Source organism: Chenopodium album, chromosome 11 (genome assembly GCF_948465745.1).
Source record: "Chenopodium album chromosome 11, dcCheAlbu1.1, whole genome shotgun sequence".
In the NCBI taxonomy this organism is placed as follows: Eukaryota; Viridiplantae; Streptophyta; class Magnoliopsida; order Caryophyllales; family Amaranthaceae; genus Chenopodium; species Chenopodium album.
The window spans coordinates 39,137,326-39,152,328 of record NC_137844.1 but is presented as its reverse complement, the minus strand read 5'-3'; the positions used below and the strand labels follow the sequence as shown (position 1 = coordinate 39,152,328).

The window sequence follows — 15,003 nt, the reverse complement described above, 5'->3', positions numbered from 1 at the left end:
CAATAACTCATTGTGCTCCTTAGCTTTTATGCGGGCCGGTCACTTATTATGCGGGCCGGTCATCTCTCACAAGTAGTTAAACCCTTTAAACCCCATTTTTCCTCCTCCTTCCTCCTGAATCTCCTTCGTCGGCCGCCATGACTGTGCTTGAGCAAATTCTCGAAGCTTCAAACCTCCAACAATCCATTAACGAACCTCTCAATTACCCCTTCAATCTCAGCGCTGAATCCATCATCCCTAATCTCAAACCTAACTCTGAAAACCCTCTTTCTCTTTTGCAGCCATTATCTGGGTTCGAAATCTCTCAACTTGATGTCAAGCTTATCGAATTAACTTCCACTTTCTTCAAGAAACTCAAGCGTAAGATCAAATCTCCTCAATCTCTTTCCTCTGCTTCATTTGTTAAATTGCTTATTTCTTTTCTTGAACAAATTGGGGTTATTAAATTTGGGGGTTTAGATGGGTTGGTTTCGAAGAAAGATAGTGGTGAAAATGGTGAAGGGTATTGTTGTAAATTGGTTGAAAAGCTCGGGGCTTTTGTTGGGAGGGATGTAATGGGGTTGATGATTGAGGGTTGTTTGATTTTGGGTAATTGGATGATTTTGGAAACATTAATCATCAACAAGTTTATCGTTGATCACGGGGTTCGGTCCGATTTGCTGTATATTTTGGTTACGAAGGGGCGGTCAGAATTGGTGTGTTTGTGTTTAAGGTATTTTGATGATTTAGAGTCTGCTGATTTGGGTAGGGCTTTGAAATGCTTTCTTTTGCCGTCGAAAGAAGGGTGTTTGAACATGGTTAGTGTTATGAGTGAGTGGGAGAGTGAGGCTACTGCTGCTATTGAAAAAGTGGGTAATAAGAAGTTGAGTGGGAAAAAAATGGGGTTGGCAAAGGATGCTGCATTGCTACTTATGGTTGCCTATGATCAGTTTTCGCAGGCCGAGTTATGTTTGCATTTTTTGTTGTCGTCATCGAATGTTGATGAAGTGGTGTTTTCGAGTGCATTGAGTAAGCTTAATGCTGAGGAAATGTTGAATTTTGTTAGGTATTTAGGGAAGTGGTTGCATAAGTATGAGAGATTTCCTCATGTTGGTCCATGTCCTAAGGCCACTACTACATTGGGATTGAACTTGTGTCAATGGGTGCCGATGGTTGAAGATGTTGTGAAGGCGTTTGGTTTGGTTGTCGATGAGCACTTCTCTTCATTGGCTTTGCATTCGGAGTTTCATGAGGTGCTGAAAGCAGTTGAAGGGGTAGTGAGCTCTTTGGTTTCTGAAGGGAGATTTTGTTGCTCTGTGGCAAATGTGATTGAGGTTTTGAAACCAGAAGTTGGAGGTGCATAACGTGGATGTTCCTTCTTTTGTAATAGCTTTTGTTTAGAAAAGAATGTCAATTTTGATATTTTAAACCGATGCAATATCAATAGAACCTAGTGTTAGATATAAGCTGAAATATGTGAGGTGCTGACAAAAAATTGTATGGTATTATATCTGATGAATCCCTGATAGTTTTGGAATTTAAAGTAATTTTTTCAGTTTACTCTTCCTTTGCAATGTATGATACTTTGCTTATTTTTGAATTTTGTCATCTATGCTAAGCCTACCGAATTCACAGGGTTTTGTAGAAACGTATGTATGGTTTTGCTGCTGAATCTAAATTATTGCCCTACTGCTGCAATGATTATGTTTTTAATGTTCAATCTGTTGTTAGTTTGTTACCTTAAGCATATGATGTTTGGACTTGGTAATTTTCAAGCACTCTGCCAGTCACAAAACTTCCAAAGGCATGTTGGTAAGGTGATCACAGAAACTCAAGGAGCTGCTAGCAAATTTGATCTATGTATCTGCTATAACGTTCCTAGAAATGCTGTACTTCAGGCTTGCCTCCTACTCTCGGCTATGAGAAGAACCTAAGCTTCTTTACTCATATGCAGTCTGGTATTATATGTGATGAATTCCTGATAACTCAGCGTTGGAATTTAAACTAATATTTTCAGTTTACTCTTCCTTTGCAATGTATGATGCTCTGCTTATTGAATTTTGTCATTAATTGTATTTTGCATATTCAGGTGCGACTTATTTCATGCTAAGCCAATTGAATTCGCGGGTTTTTGTAGAAACGTGTGTATGGTTTTGTTGCTGTATCTAAATTATTGCTTGCAATAACCATGTTTTATCTAAATTATTTCCCTGCAATAATCACATTTTTATTGTTCAATCTGTTGTTACCTTAAAGCATATATAGCTGAGTAGCTGACATTCTTGCTGTCATATCAATCATGCATAAAATCATTTCGTGTATAGGAAGATTGTTAGGAACGCAGTTGATTCATAATAATGTTTGTACTTTGTAATTGTCAAGACGGACTGACTGGTGGCTATCCAAGCACTCTGCCATACACAAAAATTCCAGAGGCATGTCCGACAGGTGATCACATAAATTCAAGAAGCTGCTAGCAAATTTAATCTTTGTATCGGCTGTAATGTTCCTAGACCTACTCTCGGCTATGAGAAGAACCTAAGCTTCGATAATCCTCTGCCCCAAAAAATATGATGATGCTTTATTGCATTTAAACTTCTGGTGAAAACCACTAAACCCAATTACTCTTAAATCTTAAACGCTTAAAGCAATCATGCATCAATTATCTTAGATAAGATCAAATTGGATATGTTCACCTGTTGCGCAGTAGATTAGATTTATCTGGCAACATGTCTTTTCTTTGCTATGTAGAACAAAGGCAATTGTTCAAAAGAACAAATGAAATAGGGACTACTGAGCGTAAAGTTTGCATATTAATGTAAAGGGCACTAGATTGGTACGTGGAAGCAGTGACAGAAGATGAGAAGAATTACGTTTTCTGACGTCTTTGGTGAGATTGCCTAGTCATTGTTTTTAAAAAAAAAATCCTGGATGTGGTTGTGAAGAGTTAAGCATAACTTGTTAGATAAACATAATCACCTTGGGTTAAAAACTTAGTCGCTTGTAGTTAACCAATAGGAAAATAGCAAGAAAAAATATATTTTAATTTAGATTTTTTTTTTAAAAAAAAAATATCCTCTCCAGCTTTTTTCTCCCTCCTCATGAATGACCAGTTGACAACCTGTCTTCCTCATTCCTCCATGACCAAAACTTTCATCCTAACCTCCTTGACCACTTTCTTCATCCTTGAACACCCATTTTAATCCCAAGAGACATATCAATACCACCAAAAACTTCTATAATCGAAATTTGTTTTGGGTTCATAACAAATTGAAATCCTTAAAAAGAAAATCAAAAAGGTCGAATTCCATAACCAAACCCACACAATTCTGTATGATCATCTATCAATATTTCAATTGGAGTTTATTCTGATAAAGCTTCAATCATTAATTCCATAGCTGCCTTCTTCCCCTTTTTAATCATTAAGTCTATATTTAAAAATCTGGGTGGTCCGGTTTCGTTTTTGAGTGGTAGACAAGGTGGCTACGGGGAAGGGGAGGGGCAGCAAAGGTGGCTCCGTGGTTGTGGGGGAAGGGGGGCGGTAGCCGGCTTGAAGAATTTTGAAGTCAATCAGAAATTATTTGTATATGTTTTTTTGTTAAATACAATGTCAAATCACCCAAGCAACAAAAATGCGAGGAGAAGAATAACTATTTCACCATTTAAGCCAATTATCAAGCATGTTATTAATATGTAAAAAAAAATTATATAAGTACAAACCACAAGGTTTAATTAAAAAAAAAAAAAAAAAAAAAAAAAAAAAAAAAAAAAAAAAAAAACTCAATTTTAGTTTGGCAATAACAATTATAATTTTAAAAAGTCTTTAAAAAAATTTATAAATTGCACGTCTACAACAGTACCAACCCGGGGCAACGCCTGGGCTACTCAGTAGTGGAGTATTAAATCTATACTTTAAAAAACGTTCCGAAAACAACATATATTATCATGTCACCTTTTTCAAGTTCGACATGTCAGCAATATGTGTCACATGTCATTATAAACATGATATGTCACTTTCACATGTTTAGGTTTGCATCTAAAAAATACTTATAACAAGACTTGAACTCAAGACCAACAAGTCTTAAGTTAAGAGTCTTACCATCTTAGCCATTTATTAATTGTGTTTTTTATCCAACAAAATTATAGTTAACTTAGATAAGTTAATTTGTGTCTTAATATTCCATTCGTTTTTAAATACTTGCTCCATTTGTCCATGCGCAGAGTTTTAGGAGAAATTGGAAAAAGTAATAAAACATGAAGGAAGTGGGATAGGTGGAAGAATAAAAAATTGTGATAAACAAAAGTAGTGGAGAGAAATGGAGGAGAATGAATATGAAAATAATAAAATATGACTTATGTTGGGTCCACTAGGTGAGAACTTGAATTAAATATTGTAAAAACATTCCAAATAAGGAAATGGAGCAAGTATTTAAAAACGGCCGAAAAAGAATTGTGGAACAAGTATTTAAAAACGGAGGAAGTATTTGTTTCCATTATGTAATGATTGAATTTGACAACTAAAAAATGTTTATAGCAAGACTTAAACTCAAAACCAACAAGTTTTACTATCTAAACGGTCGAACTTAATTAGCAAATTAAACAAGTACAAACTAGCAATTCGGGACATCGCCCGAGCCACACACTAGTTTGAAATTATTTGTTTAAGTTTATTTAGTTAAATATTAAATTTCTGACAAGGTGATTATGTTTATGTTGGGTGTTTATGTTTTTGCTTGGGTTAAAGGTGAGTTAAAGGCAATTCAGGTGAGTTAAGTTGCCTGAATTTAGATTCAATCACCAAAGGGTGAAAAAAAAAAAAACTCGATCACCAAAGGGTGAAAAATACAAAAACTTAATCAATTGTTGTATGCTTAACTCTGGTTGTGAAAGTCTGATAGTCTCCTACTCGCCTAGCCTATCTGAAAAACCGGAAGTTTTGCAATCTTTTTATGAAAGTTTATAAACACATAAAATAACATGGCTATGGACTACAAGGAGAAAGAAGAAATGGAGGAATGTTATGTATTTGTTGGTACATAACATGAGGTGTGAAATGTATCATTATTATTATAATAGTACTCTAAATAGTTAAAATTACACTAAAGATTGTTACAATGGTATACATTTGAAGCTAATATATGTACCAATAGATTGTGAAATTACGCCATTGGAGTGTAAAGGTATAATTGTAGTTGTAATGGTATTAAAATGACTATAAAGGTACAATTAAAACCTGAAAATTAAAGTGTTGATCTCATCACCTTTTTGTTATACTAAGTTACTATTATGCCCCTGTTATGTACATAACTTTCCTTCCTTTAAAATGCCTCGGAGTACAAGCACATTGTACTCGGTATTACACATGAAAATACTTACACCATTGATCTTATGAAAGTAAAACAGTTCAGTATTAAAATTAGTCGAAAGTTGTTGCAGGGAAAGGGCCGATTGCAGTTAAGTGTGAATCTAATGGCCTGAGCCCAAAATAATTCATTATCAAGAAGAGCTCCCACTGGGATGATTATTGTATATAATTATACATCTAATTGGGCAACGAAATGATGTAACAAATGAATTATTGCTTCCTACAATAACTATCCTACTCAATAAGTATAACTTTTAACAATAATAATAATAATAATGAATAAATAACTATAACCCTCGAATTAAACCACCCTCTTCTCCTACAATCACTAGTCAGGGGCTATGCATCTGAAACAGGGTCTACATTAGCTTTAACGGCATCCTAATGCAGGGTACACCCATTTATATAGCTGTTGATAGTGCAGGTCCGTAGCCATTTCGATGAGTCTTCTGCCATCTCCATGCTGTCTCCAAACTCTCTTGGAGATTTGTATGCCTTGCTGTCCAGTTCAGCTCCTCCCTAATCTTTGTTGGGTCGCTGTAAACTTCAGCGTAATCACCTGGGCGACGAGGAAGATAATCAACCTTTATGTCTACCCCAGTCGCCTTCTTACAAGCCTCCACAAATTCTTTGACAGAACTACCTGGCAATACAAGATCAGATGCAAGTTACCACAGATAAACTTCAGTAAGAAATTTTAGGTCAAAAAAGCTAATTAACCTCCCAATGGATCCTACAAAAACTGCAACAAGAAAAATTCAAAACGAAAATTTGTCTTAAAAAAACCACCTTTCAAAATACATCTTTCAATTTTTTATTTTGCGTAAGAAGCCACTTTTTAGAATACATCTTTCTTTTCTTTTTTTTTTTTTTATTATTATTATTATTATTATTATTATTTTTTTTTTTAATTAGCACCTTATGCCTGATTTCGACATGGAAATTCCTTTTCCGGTATTAAGCACCCATCTGCCATGCACCAAAAATACCCATCTTAACCACACTACCACCCAACCGACCAATGGTGCCCCCATGGAACCTTGCCAAAATCCACCCAACTCCTTCAATAGTCTCAAAACCACCAAACACCACCGAAACCAATCACCCACCAACGGAAACCCACCACCCTCTAAACCACTCAATTACCTCCATAACCACCACCCTCCCCCAAAAATCACCCACTAAAAACCATAACTTCCCTAAACAGCACCTCATCTACTTCAAATTCATGGCCACCCACCCCCAAATAGCCAAAACAACTTTTAACAACTTAAAAACTATATCATTTACCCTAAAATCAACCTCAATCATCAAGAAAAACTCACCAAACAACTGGAATTAAGAGAGATAAAGATAGAAAAGAAGAGAAGAGAAGAGAAGAGAAGAGAAAGGAGGCGGGGAGAAGGATGATGGATACAAAGGTGGGGGAGACATAATGGCGGTGGAGAGGGGAGAGGAGGAGGTGGTACAGCCAAGAAATGAAAGAAAATGAGAGTTTAAGCGGAGTCAAAGCTGAATATAGTGAGTCAAAGGGTGAAATCCGGTTAAAGGTGGTGTTTGAAATATATATATATAAATATATATATATATATATATATATATATATATATATATATATATATATACTAGTTTTGTGCCCCGTGTGATGCCCGGGTTGTTTATTAAATTTTGAGATAAATTTTTAATCTATATGTCAAATTTCAAAATATATTTCTAACACAAAATTAGTTAGGAATTAATGTGCTTTTGTAACGATTTAAAATTTAATTGAAAATAGAAATCTAAACTAATTAATTATCTTTTAAAGTCTATCTAAGTATATCCAACGTGGCTCAACACTTGGCAAAAAGTTGGAATGCTAAGTGTCGCTGTCTCGTGGTCTGGCTAAAAGTTTAGCTTTATATATATACATATATATATATATATGATTTAAGGTGTCTTCTTACAATATAGATTGAGAGGAATTTTTGACAAAAACCCAATTTTAATAGGTGGAATATGACAATTTCCAATCAACAATAAATTTCAACACATTACCTTTTCCTGTTCCAACATTGTAGATTCCAACCTTGCCTGGCATTGCCTTTTCAAGAGCTTTGACATGAGCATCAACCAGATCCGTCACATCAATGTAATCTCGTATACAAGTGCCATCTGGTGTTTTGTAATCAGTTCCTCTAACCTGTATAATCAATATCTGACATAAATATATGGCTATAACTGCAAGAATTAAGTTCATCAGAAGATGATAAGAAATGTAGTATCTGTGTCTTTTGTCTTCTAGAGATTAACAGTGCCACAAATCAGGGAATAAGAGCTTGCAAACACAGAAAAGAAAAGAAGCTGCTCAGCGGCCACTGCACATTCACTCATGAAAGTGCTCCCCAGCCAAAAGCTAAGGGTAGGACCATAAATACGAAAGTCTACTAGTACTTATTCATAAGAGAACGTGTCCTTAGATAGCTAATTAAAAAACATGTAGAGGACAACTTAAATTCACATGATAAAATCTGGTTGGAGAAAAGAAGAGGTTTTCCGAGCATGCAGAATAGTAGACTACATTCAATCATAGAACAGACTAACGGCAAGATCAAAGTTGTCACTTTTAGACAATTTTTAAAGATTTTCCACAAAATACTACCATCCATATTCACAGACAGATATCATGAAAGACTAAATGACAGTGCACAATATGCATACATAAAGGATACATATACATGCATACCTTCAGTCCTTGAGTAATTCCACGAGCTGCATCAAAACATGCACCTGAAATGCGTCCATGCTCACGCAACTCAGGTCTAGGAGCCTCCCCCAATCTTCCATCAGGATCTGATCCAATGACGTTAAAATATCTAAACATACAGAAACAAGATCCAAGTTAGAAAAATCATGTAGACAGATCGAACAAAATGGCTTGAAACTTGTGCAAACATCCAAAAGCACACAGCATAGTATGTACTGTGATGACTAATATCAGCAATGCATAGACCAGACGATGTTTGTCACATACAAAAGTGGACACTAGAAAGAATATCCTACCTACTAGAGCTCAGGAAAAATTAGAAATTAGTTTCAGAGATTATTTTCAATGCATGTACAATTTCCATGTGCAAGTTAAAGAAGTCTATAGTCTAGACCCAAAGAACACACTAAAAAACAAATATGAAAGATAAATTTCACAATATACAAGACAAAACAAGTACCATTCTTGGCCTCTAGGGTACTTCTAGCCCGGTTTCATGACTACCTCTCCCAACCTCATGGAAGAAAGCAGTGTTAATCAAGATGTTAAAAAGGGCCAACAAAAGGAGCAAAAGAGGCCAATCATTGCCAGATAGCTGATAGAAAGCACACATTTGGCATGAGCATATAACCATTGGATGGGATAACATAGGAATTGTAGTAGGGTAAGGTGAGGATAAGTGCTCTAAGCCTTTTATTGTGATCCAAGGGTGATGCCAAAGTGTTCAGAAGCACACAAAAGATGAAAATGATACCATGACAAGGATCATGCATTCCAATCAGGTTGCTAATAGATCCAGCTCCCTGACCTCAGTGTTTCGAAGTCGTGTATAGATTACATTAATTAGTTGATGATTAAAGCTTTGCAAACTTCCCCAAGTTTTTTAGTTGCCCTTAGTTAGCAAAATATGTTCACAAAGAGCTTTATTTACCTATTATTAATAAAGACCCTGTTGATAACCAGGTAAATTTAGAGCTAAGAAAGTAAGTACTTTGGAAATTCAATAGAGATGTCCTCTTAGAAAGTAGGATGTTGCAAAGAAGTAATATTTCAGAACAAAGAAATTATTATACTTCCAGCTGCCATCAGATGCATCAGAATAGAGAAATGCTTGGTAGAAAAAATGTTCTAAGTTCAGTGAAACTGAGTAAGAGGGGAGAAAAAAAAAAAAAAAAAAAAAAAAAAACTAGACCTCTACAGGCTAGTAAAAAAGGGCGACCCTAATCAGATAAAATACTAAAAAATTAGGAAAGTGACAGTATTTATTTAAATGCAAAGCAGACTAGGGAAGAGGTAAAAAAAAAATAAGAATTACTCTATTTCTTAAACTAGAAATCTTCCTTATTATTTACAGTTTACACCTTATTATCACTTTGTATCTTGTGATACTAAATTTTCGGATACTTTAACTGAGATTAAGCTCTGTACGCAATACTCCATTATGCATACAGGTTTTAGTTTCAGGTAGACATAACTTGTAATACAATGGAAATGCTTAAGGCTAATTCCTGTTAGTTCAGATAGAAGACTTACCTTAATATCATAACTGCCATGTCCTTGTTTGGCTTAGTGAGATCCAAAATAATATCTTCTGACATCTTCTTAGCCTTACCATATGGGTTAATAGGAACCTGAAACAGCAACAGAGTAAATTGAGGACAGAGCCAATAGCTTTTGACAGCATGACTTTCTACCCAAAAAAGTACATAGCAAGTAGACTGATGAAAAAGAAAGGGAATTTTCAACAGGCTCTAACCTGAGGAGTTTCCTCTGTTATGGGCATCTTCTCAGGCTCACCATACGTTGCACATGTACTTGAATATATCAAAGTACGTACTTCATGCTTTACCATTGCCTTCAATACTACCAAGGTGTTTGACGTAATATTGTGATAATATCTGAACAACCAAAATTGATTGTACATGGAAACATTAATAACCTTTTAAGACATGGACTAATACTAGAAAATATTACATCAAACATATGACTGGCAAAGATATTGTGAGTGGTTTGATATTTCAATTGACCGCAAATTACTTAACCAGCAAGTTTAAGCAACCAGTAAAGATTCCTCTGGAATCTCTTTAAGTACAGAGGCAAGGTCTCTTCTCTCAGATATGTGAAACAAACTTTAGATACAACACAGTACATATTCACATGGTTAATCACAAAGTCAATCCTGGAAAGATCCATTCAATACTAAGCTATTGGATTTCACTAAGCCATCTCTGTCAATCAATCAATCATAAATTCAAATTGCTAAATTAAAAAAAGGTAATGTAAGGAAGAATGTATTTAACACAACAATTTATACCTATAAAACAATTTGTTACATTTCATTTCAATGTCGACTATCAGCAACTGTAATCACTCTTAAAACTAAGTTTAAAACAATAAACGTATCGGAAACAATAAAATAGTATGATACTACTGTTACCCAAAACTTCATAGAAACATTCAAACAAAGCTAAAATAAAGCTTACCTAAGAGGGTCAAGAGTACTCTCTCCAACATAAGCAACAGCAGCGAAATGCATAACAGCATCAAAAGCATTTTCGGAAAAAAGTTTGTTTACCTGGCATTTACATTAAGGAAAATAATGGAGGATAAAGACTAACTCTGCCAAAATTACTGTTTGGAAATGAGATAGGTCAAAAGAGAATGATACAAGTCTGGTAGAAAATCAGTAAAATGAAGATGCACTAAAGTGCCAAACAGGAGGCTCGTGGATAGTGTTTAAATCACATTTCTTTCAGAAGAACTATGTTGAATGTACTATTAGCAAGTTGCAGCAGGGCAGAAAGATGTAAAAATACAAATAAAATAGAAAATTGATACGATGTGGAAGCATACTGCTAATACGCAGTATATAAAATACATTGTTGAGTCCATTAAATATCGATTTCTAATTCTGATAGAGAAGGAACAAAGGAATATAAGAAAGTTAAACAAATAAACAATGGCATGCCACAATAAGGATACAGCAGTAGCATCTCCCAGATCAGCATATACAAACTGAAGTCTTCCTGGTTCTGGAAACATTTGTTGCAAAATCTTAACAGCAGCCAGGTTCCCTCGAGAAAGATTGTCCTACACATTATAAAACAATCTATTTGTAAACCTCAAGAATGAATGACTAGTGAACAACTGGACAATAAGGATGATTAAAAGGAGAGGATACCACAATTGTCACGCGATAAGAGTCTTTTAAAAGTCTTAGTGCTGCGTGGGATCCAATAAAACCAGCGCCCCCAGTTACCAGGACATGAGTGACCCCCATTTCACGGCGAGAAAACTGAAGGGAAAAAAGAAAACACGATGTGAATAAATGTAAACATTAGAGGATTGCTTCAACATCACCAGATTCAAGATAACACTATAAGGAATAAGCTACATTCTATCTTTCCTTGCAGTATAATATAATGTCAATCAAATGAGACACAACTACCATGAAATGCAGCTTAATAATTTAAGCAAAATTACATAACAAAGTCATAATTATGTTAAAGAAGCGAAATTTATGTCTTCAAAAAAATTCAGCCCAGGATTCATACTTTCAATCAGCCTTAAATTACCAGCACTAGTAAAAATATTTCGCGATCAAGCTTAAGACTAACTCACAAGTCACAACTATACCATCTTGTCTGTATGCAAACACTCCTATAACCCATACACATATATATACAAGTATAAATGAAAATTTTACGGTAGAAATCTTACTTGGCTTGGGCTGTTAAATGTTGGAGATTGCTTGATCATAATAAGGCAAAATGCAATCAACCCAGCAGCTATAACTATTTTACCTACGACATTACCCTTCCGCTTCGGATCAGCGTAATCCATGCCTACAAGCCAAATGCAAACAAATAACATCAAAACTCTACATTATACAATTCAGATACTTCATCAATAAATCTGTAAACCTTCTATCTTAGCACCATGTAATTCGTGACATTAAAAACATGCGAAAAAATACCACCAAAATCATCATTATAAATCCAACAAACACAAACAATTCAACTTTGATAGAAAGAAAAATAAAAGCTACAAAAAAACAAGATCCAACACTTATCTCAAAAATACACCAAAATAATATCAGCTTTTAGTTAGTTTTCCACACTTTCCATATTTCCCTTTCTTTCTTTTTCAATCAGCTAAAAGCACAACTTCCACACAACACAAAGACAGGGCCACAACTAACCAAAATTTTAAAAAAAAAAAAATATGCCGGATATCAACTAGCTTAGTTCGCTAAAGACTCGGCACAATACTTCAATCGCAACGAACCCCGTTTACATCATTGCACGCAATACTACGTGGCAACTTATACACCAAAACAAGAATATAAAATTGAAGATGAAAAAAAAAAAAACCACCTGCAACAGGCAAAGATCTACCGTTTCTGGACTGATTTCGTGCTCTGGTAAACCCGAGCATTTGTATAACAACAACTTCAAATTAACAATGTATATAATCAACCAAATTTAATCATCTGCAAAAAAAACCAACATAATCATCATCAAAATCATTAGAATCCCATGATTAAAAATTGCATATATCTATCAACCAAATTCAAATTTTTAAGGTACAAAATTTAAATACCCAGAAAAATCTTCAAATTCTAGTGAATGAATGAATGAATCTTTCAATAAGAAATTGATAAATAAAGACAGAAAAAGTAGGAAAAAAGGAGACGATTTGAGAAATAATTGCGCAAGATCCCAATAAGTGGAAAGTGACAAATGAAATTTCAAAATTAATTGAACCTAACACATGCATGCCGCTGCCACCCATGTAACAGTATTAAAAATCAAACAACCCTAAAGTGATATTCATTCAAATTTTCAAAAAAGATGTGAAAAATCAAACTTACCAAAATCCAAAAAAAAAAAAACAAAAAAAAAAAAACAAAAAAAAAAAAAAATTAACAAAACAAATTAAAAAACACAAAAAGGGAAAGTGAAATCATACCCAAATTTAAATATCAAAGTCACAGAAACCGATCAAAATAAGAAGGGTATAAATAAAAATAATAATCTACTTATTTAATTTAATTTAATAGAATAAAAAAAAATTGTACAGAAATTGACAGAAGCAGTTGGAATGGTAGGGGTCAAAGATTATGAATGAAAAAGAGGAGAGAGAAAGTGAGAGGAGTGTTGTGAAATTATGATTCGTCAAAATATATAGAAATGGTCCGGCGTTAGCGGAGTGCGTGATGTTAACAAGTGTCAAATTAGCGCGTTTAATGTTAAATAAATTACGTTAACTTTGTGGAATTTTAGTACCACTTTTTTTTTTTTTTTTTAATTTTAAATTTCACTTTTTCAGGTTTTGTTTCATTTATTAATGTTGGTCTGTCTACTACTCTACTTTACCTCACATGTACGTACAACATATACAACGCCACCGATGAATAGAATAACAATTACTACGAGCCTACGAGTAGAGTGTATCGGTGCAAAGTTATGGGATGTACCGATGTTGGAAGTTACAAAATAATGTGTGCATGAATTGAGGGTTAAGGGTTTGGAAAGTTGGACTGAGAAGTTGGGAAATGATAGTTTAATTTATATTTAGATTGTTATGTTATGTGACTTATGTCCATGATTGTTTGCTATTTACAATAAATTTGTATGTTGATAAAGTTTTCTCATGAGATTGAGGTGGCTTAGATTGTTACGAGATCTAATCTCAAAATAAACCTAATTTCATGCAAAAACAATCAAAAGCAACCACATGCGCAAAAGAATTACTAGGAACATGCCTTAAAACTAATTTCATCGTCTAAAAATCAAAAATAATCATTGTGGTTGTATATAGGGTTTTAATTTGAAATTGTACCGAAGTTAGCCCCAAACAAAATTAATGTAGTTCTGATCATGTCAAGCCTTGTGCGGCAACTTGTCTCGACCTGACCTAATAAATGCCCGGGTTTGAAATAATTTTTGGGCTCGAAATTCGGGCATGCCGCAAGTTTCACAAATAAAAAAAAGGTTTATGTAGTCCTAAAAAATACGTACTTTTTAATTAAACTTTTAGGCCGGCCCAATTTAAGCCTGATTTTCTTGGACCGGGAATATCTGGTTTGGGCACGCCTTTTTCAACCGAAGACTTGGCCCAAAATAGTCCGAAACTTTTGTTCAATGCTCGTCCTGACCATGATCTACTCTAATTTGACGAAATTTGCAAGTAATTAGGGAATTTTCCAAGTAGAACGTAGAGTTAAGTTTTGTTTTTCCTTACATTAAGAGAGATAAAGAGGAGAGAGAAAGTAAAGGGGTTAAGATTGAATAAAAAAAATAGCAGAAAAGGTAAAATGATTATTGCGCTTTTTTAAAGAAACTATTGTGCTTTTTTTTGTAAAACTTATAGTTGATGATTTAGGATTATTAATTAATTGTTGAATTGGGTTTTGTTTGGAAAGTGCAATGGATGTTTAATGAATCAATAAATTGCTATATTTATGTAGGATGTAATATTTAGAGCTTTAACTTCTAATCGAAGCAAATTGGTTTCAAAACCCGAATCTAATGTGCAATTATGTTGAGGTCATGAACATTCCACATAAACAAGTTGAATACGTATAAGTTACACTATGATGAAATTCGATTAGTAAAAACTAAGGAATTCTTTTTTATCATATATAGAATGATTTTAAATGGGAGGAACTTTTTGAACTTTCCTAATTGAAAAACGTAGAGAATAAAAATGATAATTCATTTATTTCAAAAAACTGAGGATTTTTTTTTAAAAAAATATATATATTATTAATTTCAATATCTTCTTTAAGCAAATTAATCACTTGATGACTAGCTACATATAGTCATAAATGAAAATAATTTGATGGGAGTGTTTCCATCCATTTGTAGACAATTTATGCTTTTGCTAATTCATTTTTGTATTCCTCCTT

General features: G+C 34.1%; 2 protein-coding genes across 4 annotated transcripts; one reads left to right on the top strand and one right to left on the bottom strand.

The window, feature by feature from the left end:
- The first annotated feature begins 137 nt into the window (after window positions 1–137).
- Window positions 138–1,343, top strand: LOC145566599 (uncharacterized). The gene has a single exon (XM_081625968.1). The coding sequence runs from the start codon at window positions 138–140 to the stop codon at window positions 1,341–1,343; it is 1,206 nt and encodes a 401-aa protein (XP_081482094.1).
- A 4,097-nt stretch (window positions 1,344–5,440) lies between these two features.
- On the bottom strand, window positions 5,441–13,262 carry LOC145567565 (UDP-arabinose 4-epimerase 1-like). Of its 3 annotated transcripts, none has more exons than XM_081626873.1 (11): window positions 13,062–13,262; window positions 12,488–12,582; window positions 11,811–11,935; window positions 11,272–11,385; window positions 11,073–11,180; window positions 10,574–10,665; window positions 9,847–9,988; window positions 9,624–9,721; window positions 8,070–8,199; window positions 7,382–7,526; window positions 5,441–5,987 (listed from the first exon to the last, which is right to left on the bottom strand). In XM_081626873.1, exons 2-11 carry the CDS (start codon window positions 12,525–12,527, stop codon window positions 5,746–5,748), a joined length of 1,236 nt encoding a protein of 411 aa, XP_081482999.1. In that variant the 5' UTR covers window positions 12,528–12,582; window positions 13,062–13,262; the 3' UTR covers window positions 5,441–5,745. The 3 variants fall into 3 exon arrangements, with proteins under 3 accessions (XP_081482999.1, XP_081482997.1, XP_081482998.1); XM_081626871.1 differs by having other exon boundaries at window positions 12,467–12,582; window positions 13,062–13,261; XM_081626872.1 differs by lacking the exon at window positions 13,062–13,262 and adding an exon at window positions 12,693–12,712 and having other exon boundaries at window positions 12,467–12,582.
- Window positions 13,263–15,003: the final 1,741 nt, after the last annotated feature.

What these genes read in the sequence shown, in the direction of transcription:
- LOC145566599 (XM_081625968.1), top strand. Translation starts at nt 138, where the DNA reads ATGACTGTGCTTGAGCAAATTCTCGAAGCTTCAAACCTCCAACAATCC.
- LOC145567565 (XM_081626871.1), bottom strand. Translation starts at nt 12,527, where the DNA reads ATGCTCGGGTTTACCAGAGCACGAAATCAGTCCAGAAACGGTAGATCT. An exon ending in TAGATCTTTGCCTGTTGCAG is followed by an intron (nt 11,936 to 12,466) that starts GTGGTTTTTTTT and finishes TTTGGCTTGTAG; the next exon opens with GCATGGATTACGCTGATCCG. An exon ending in CTTATCGCGTGACAATTGTG is followed by an intron (nt 11,181 to 11,271) that starts GTATCCTCTCCT and finishes TATAATGTGTAG; the next exon opens with GACAATCTTTCTCGAGGGAA.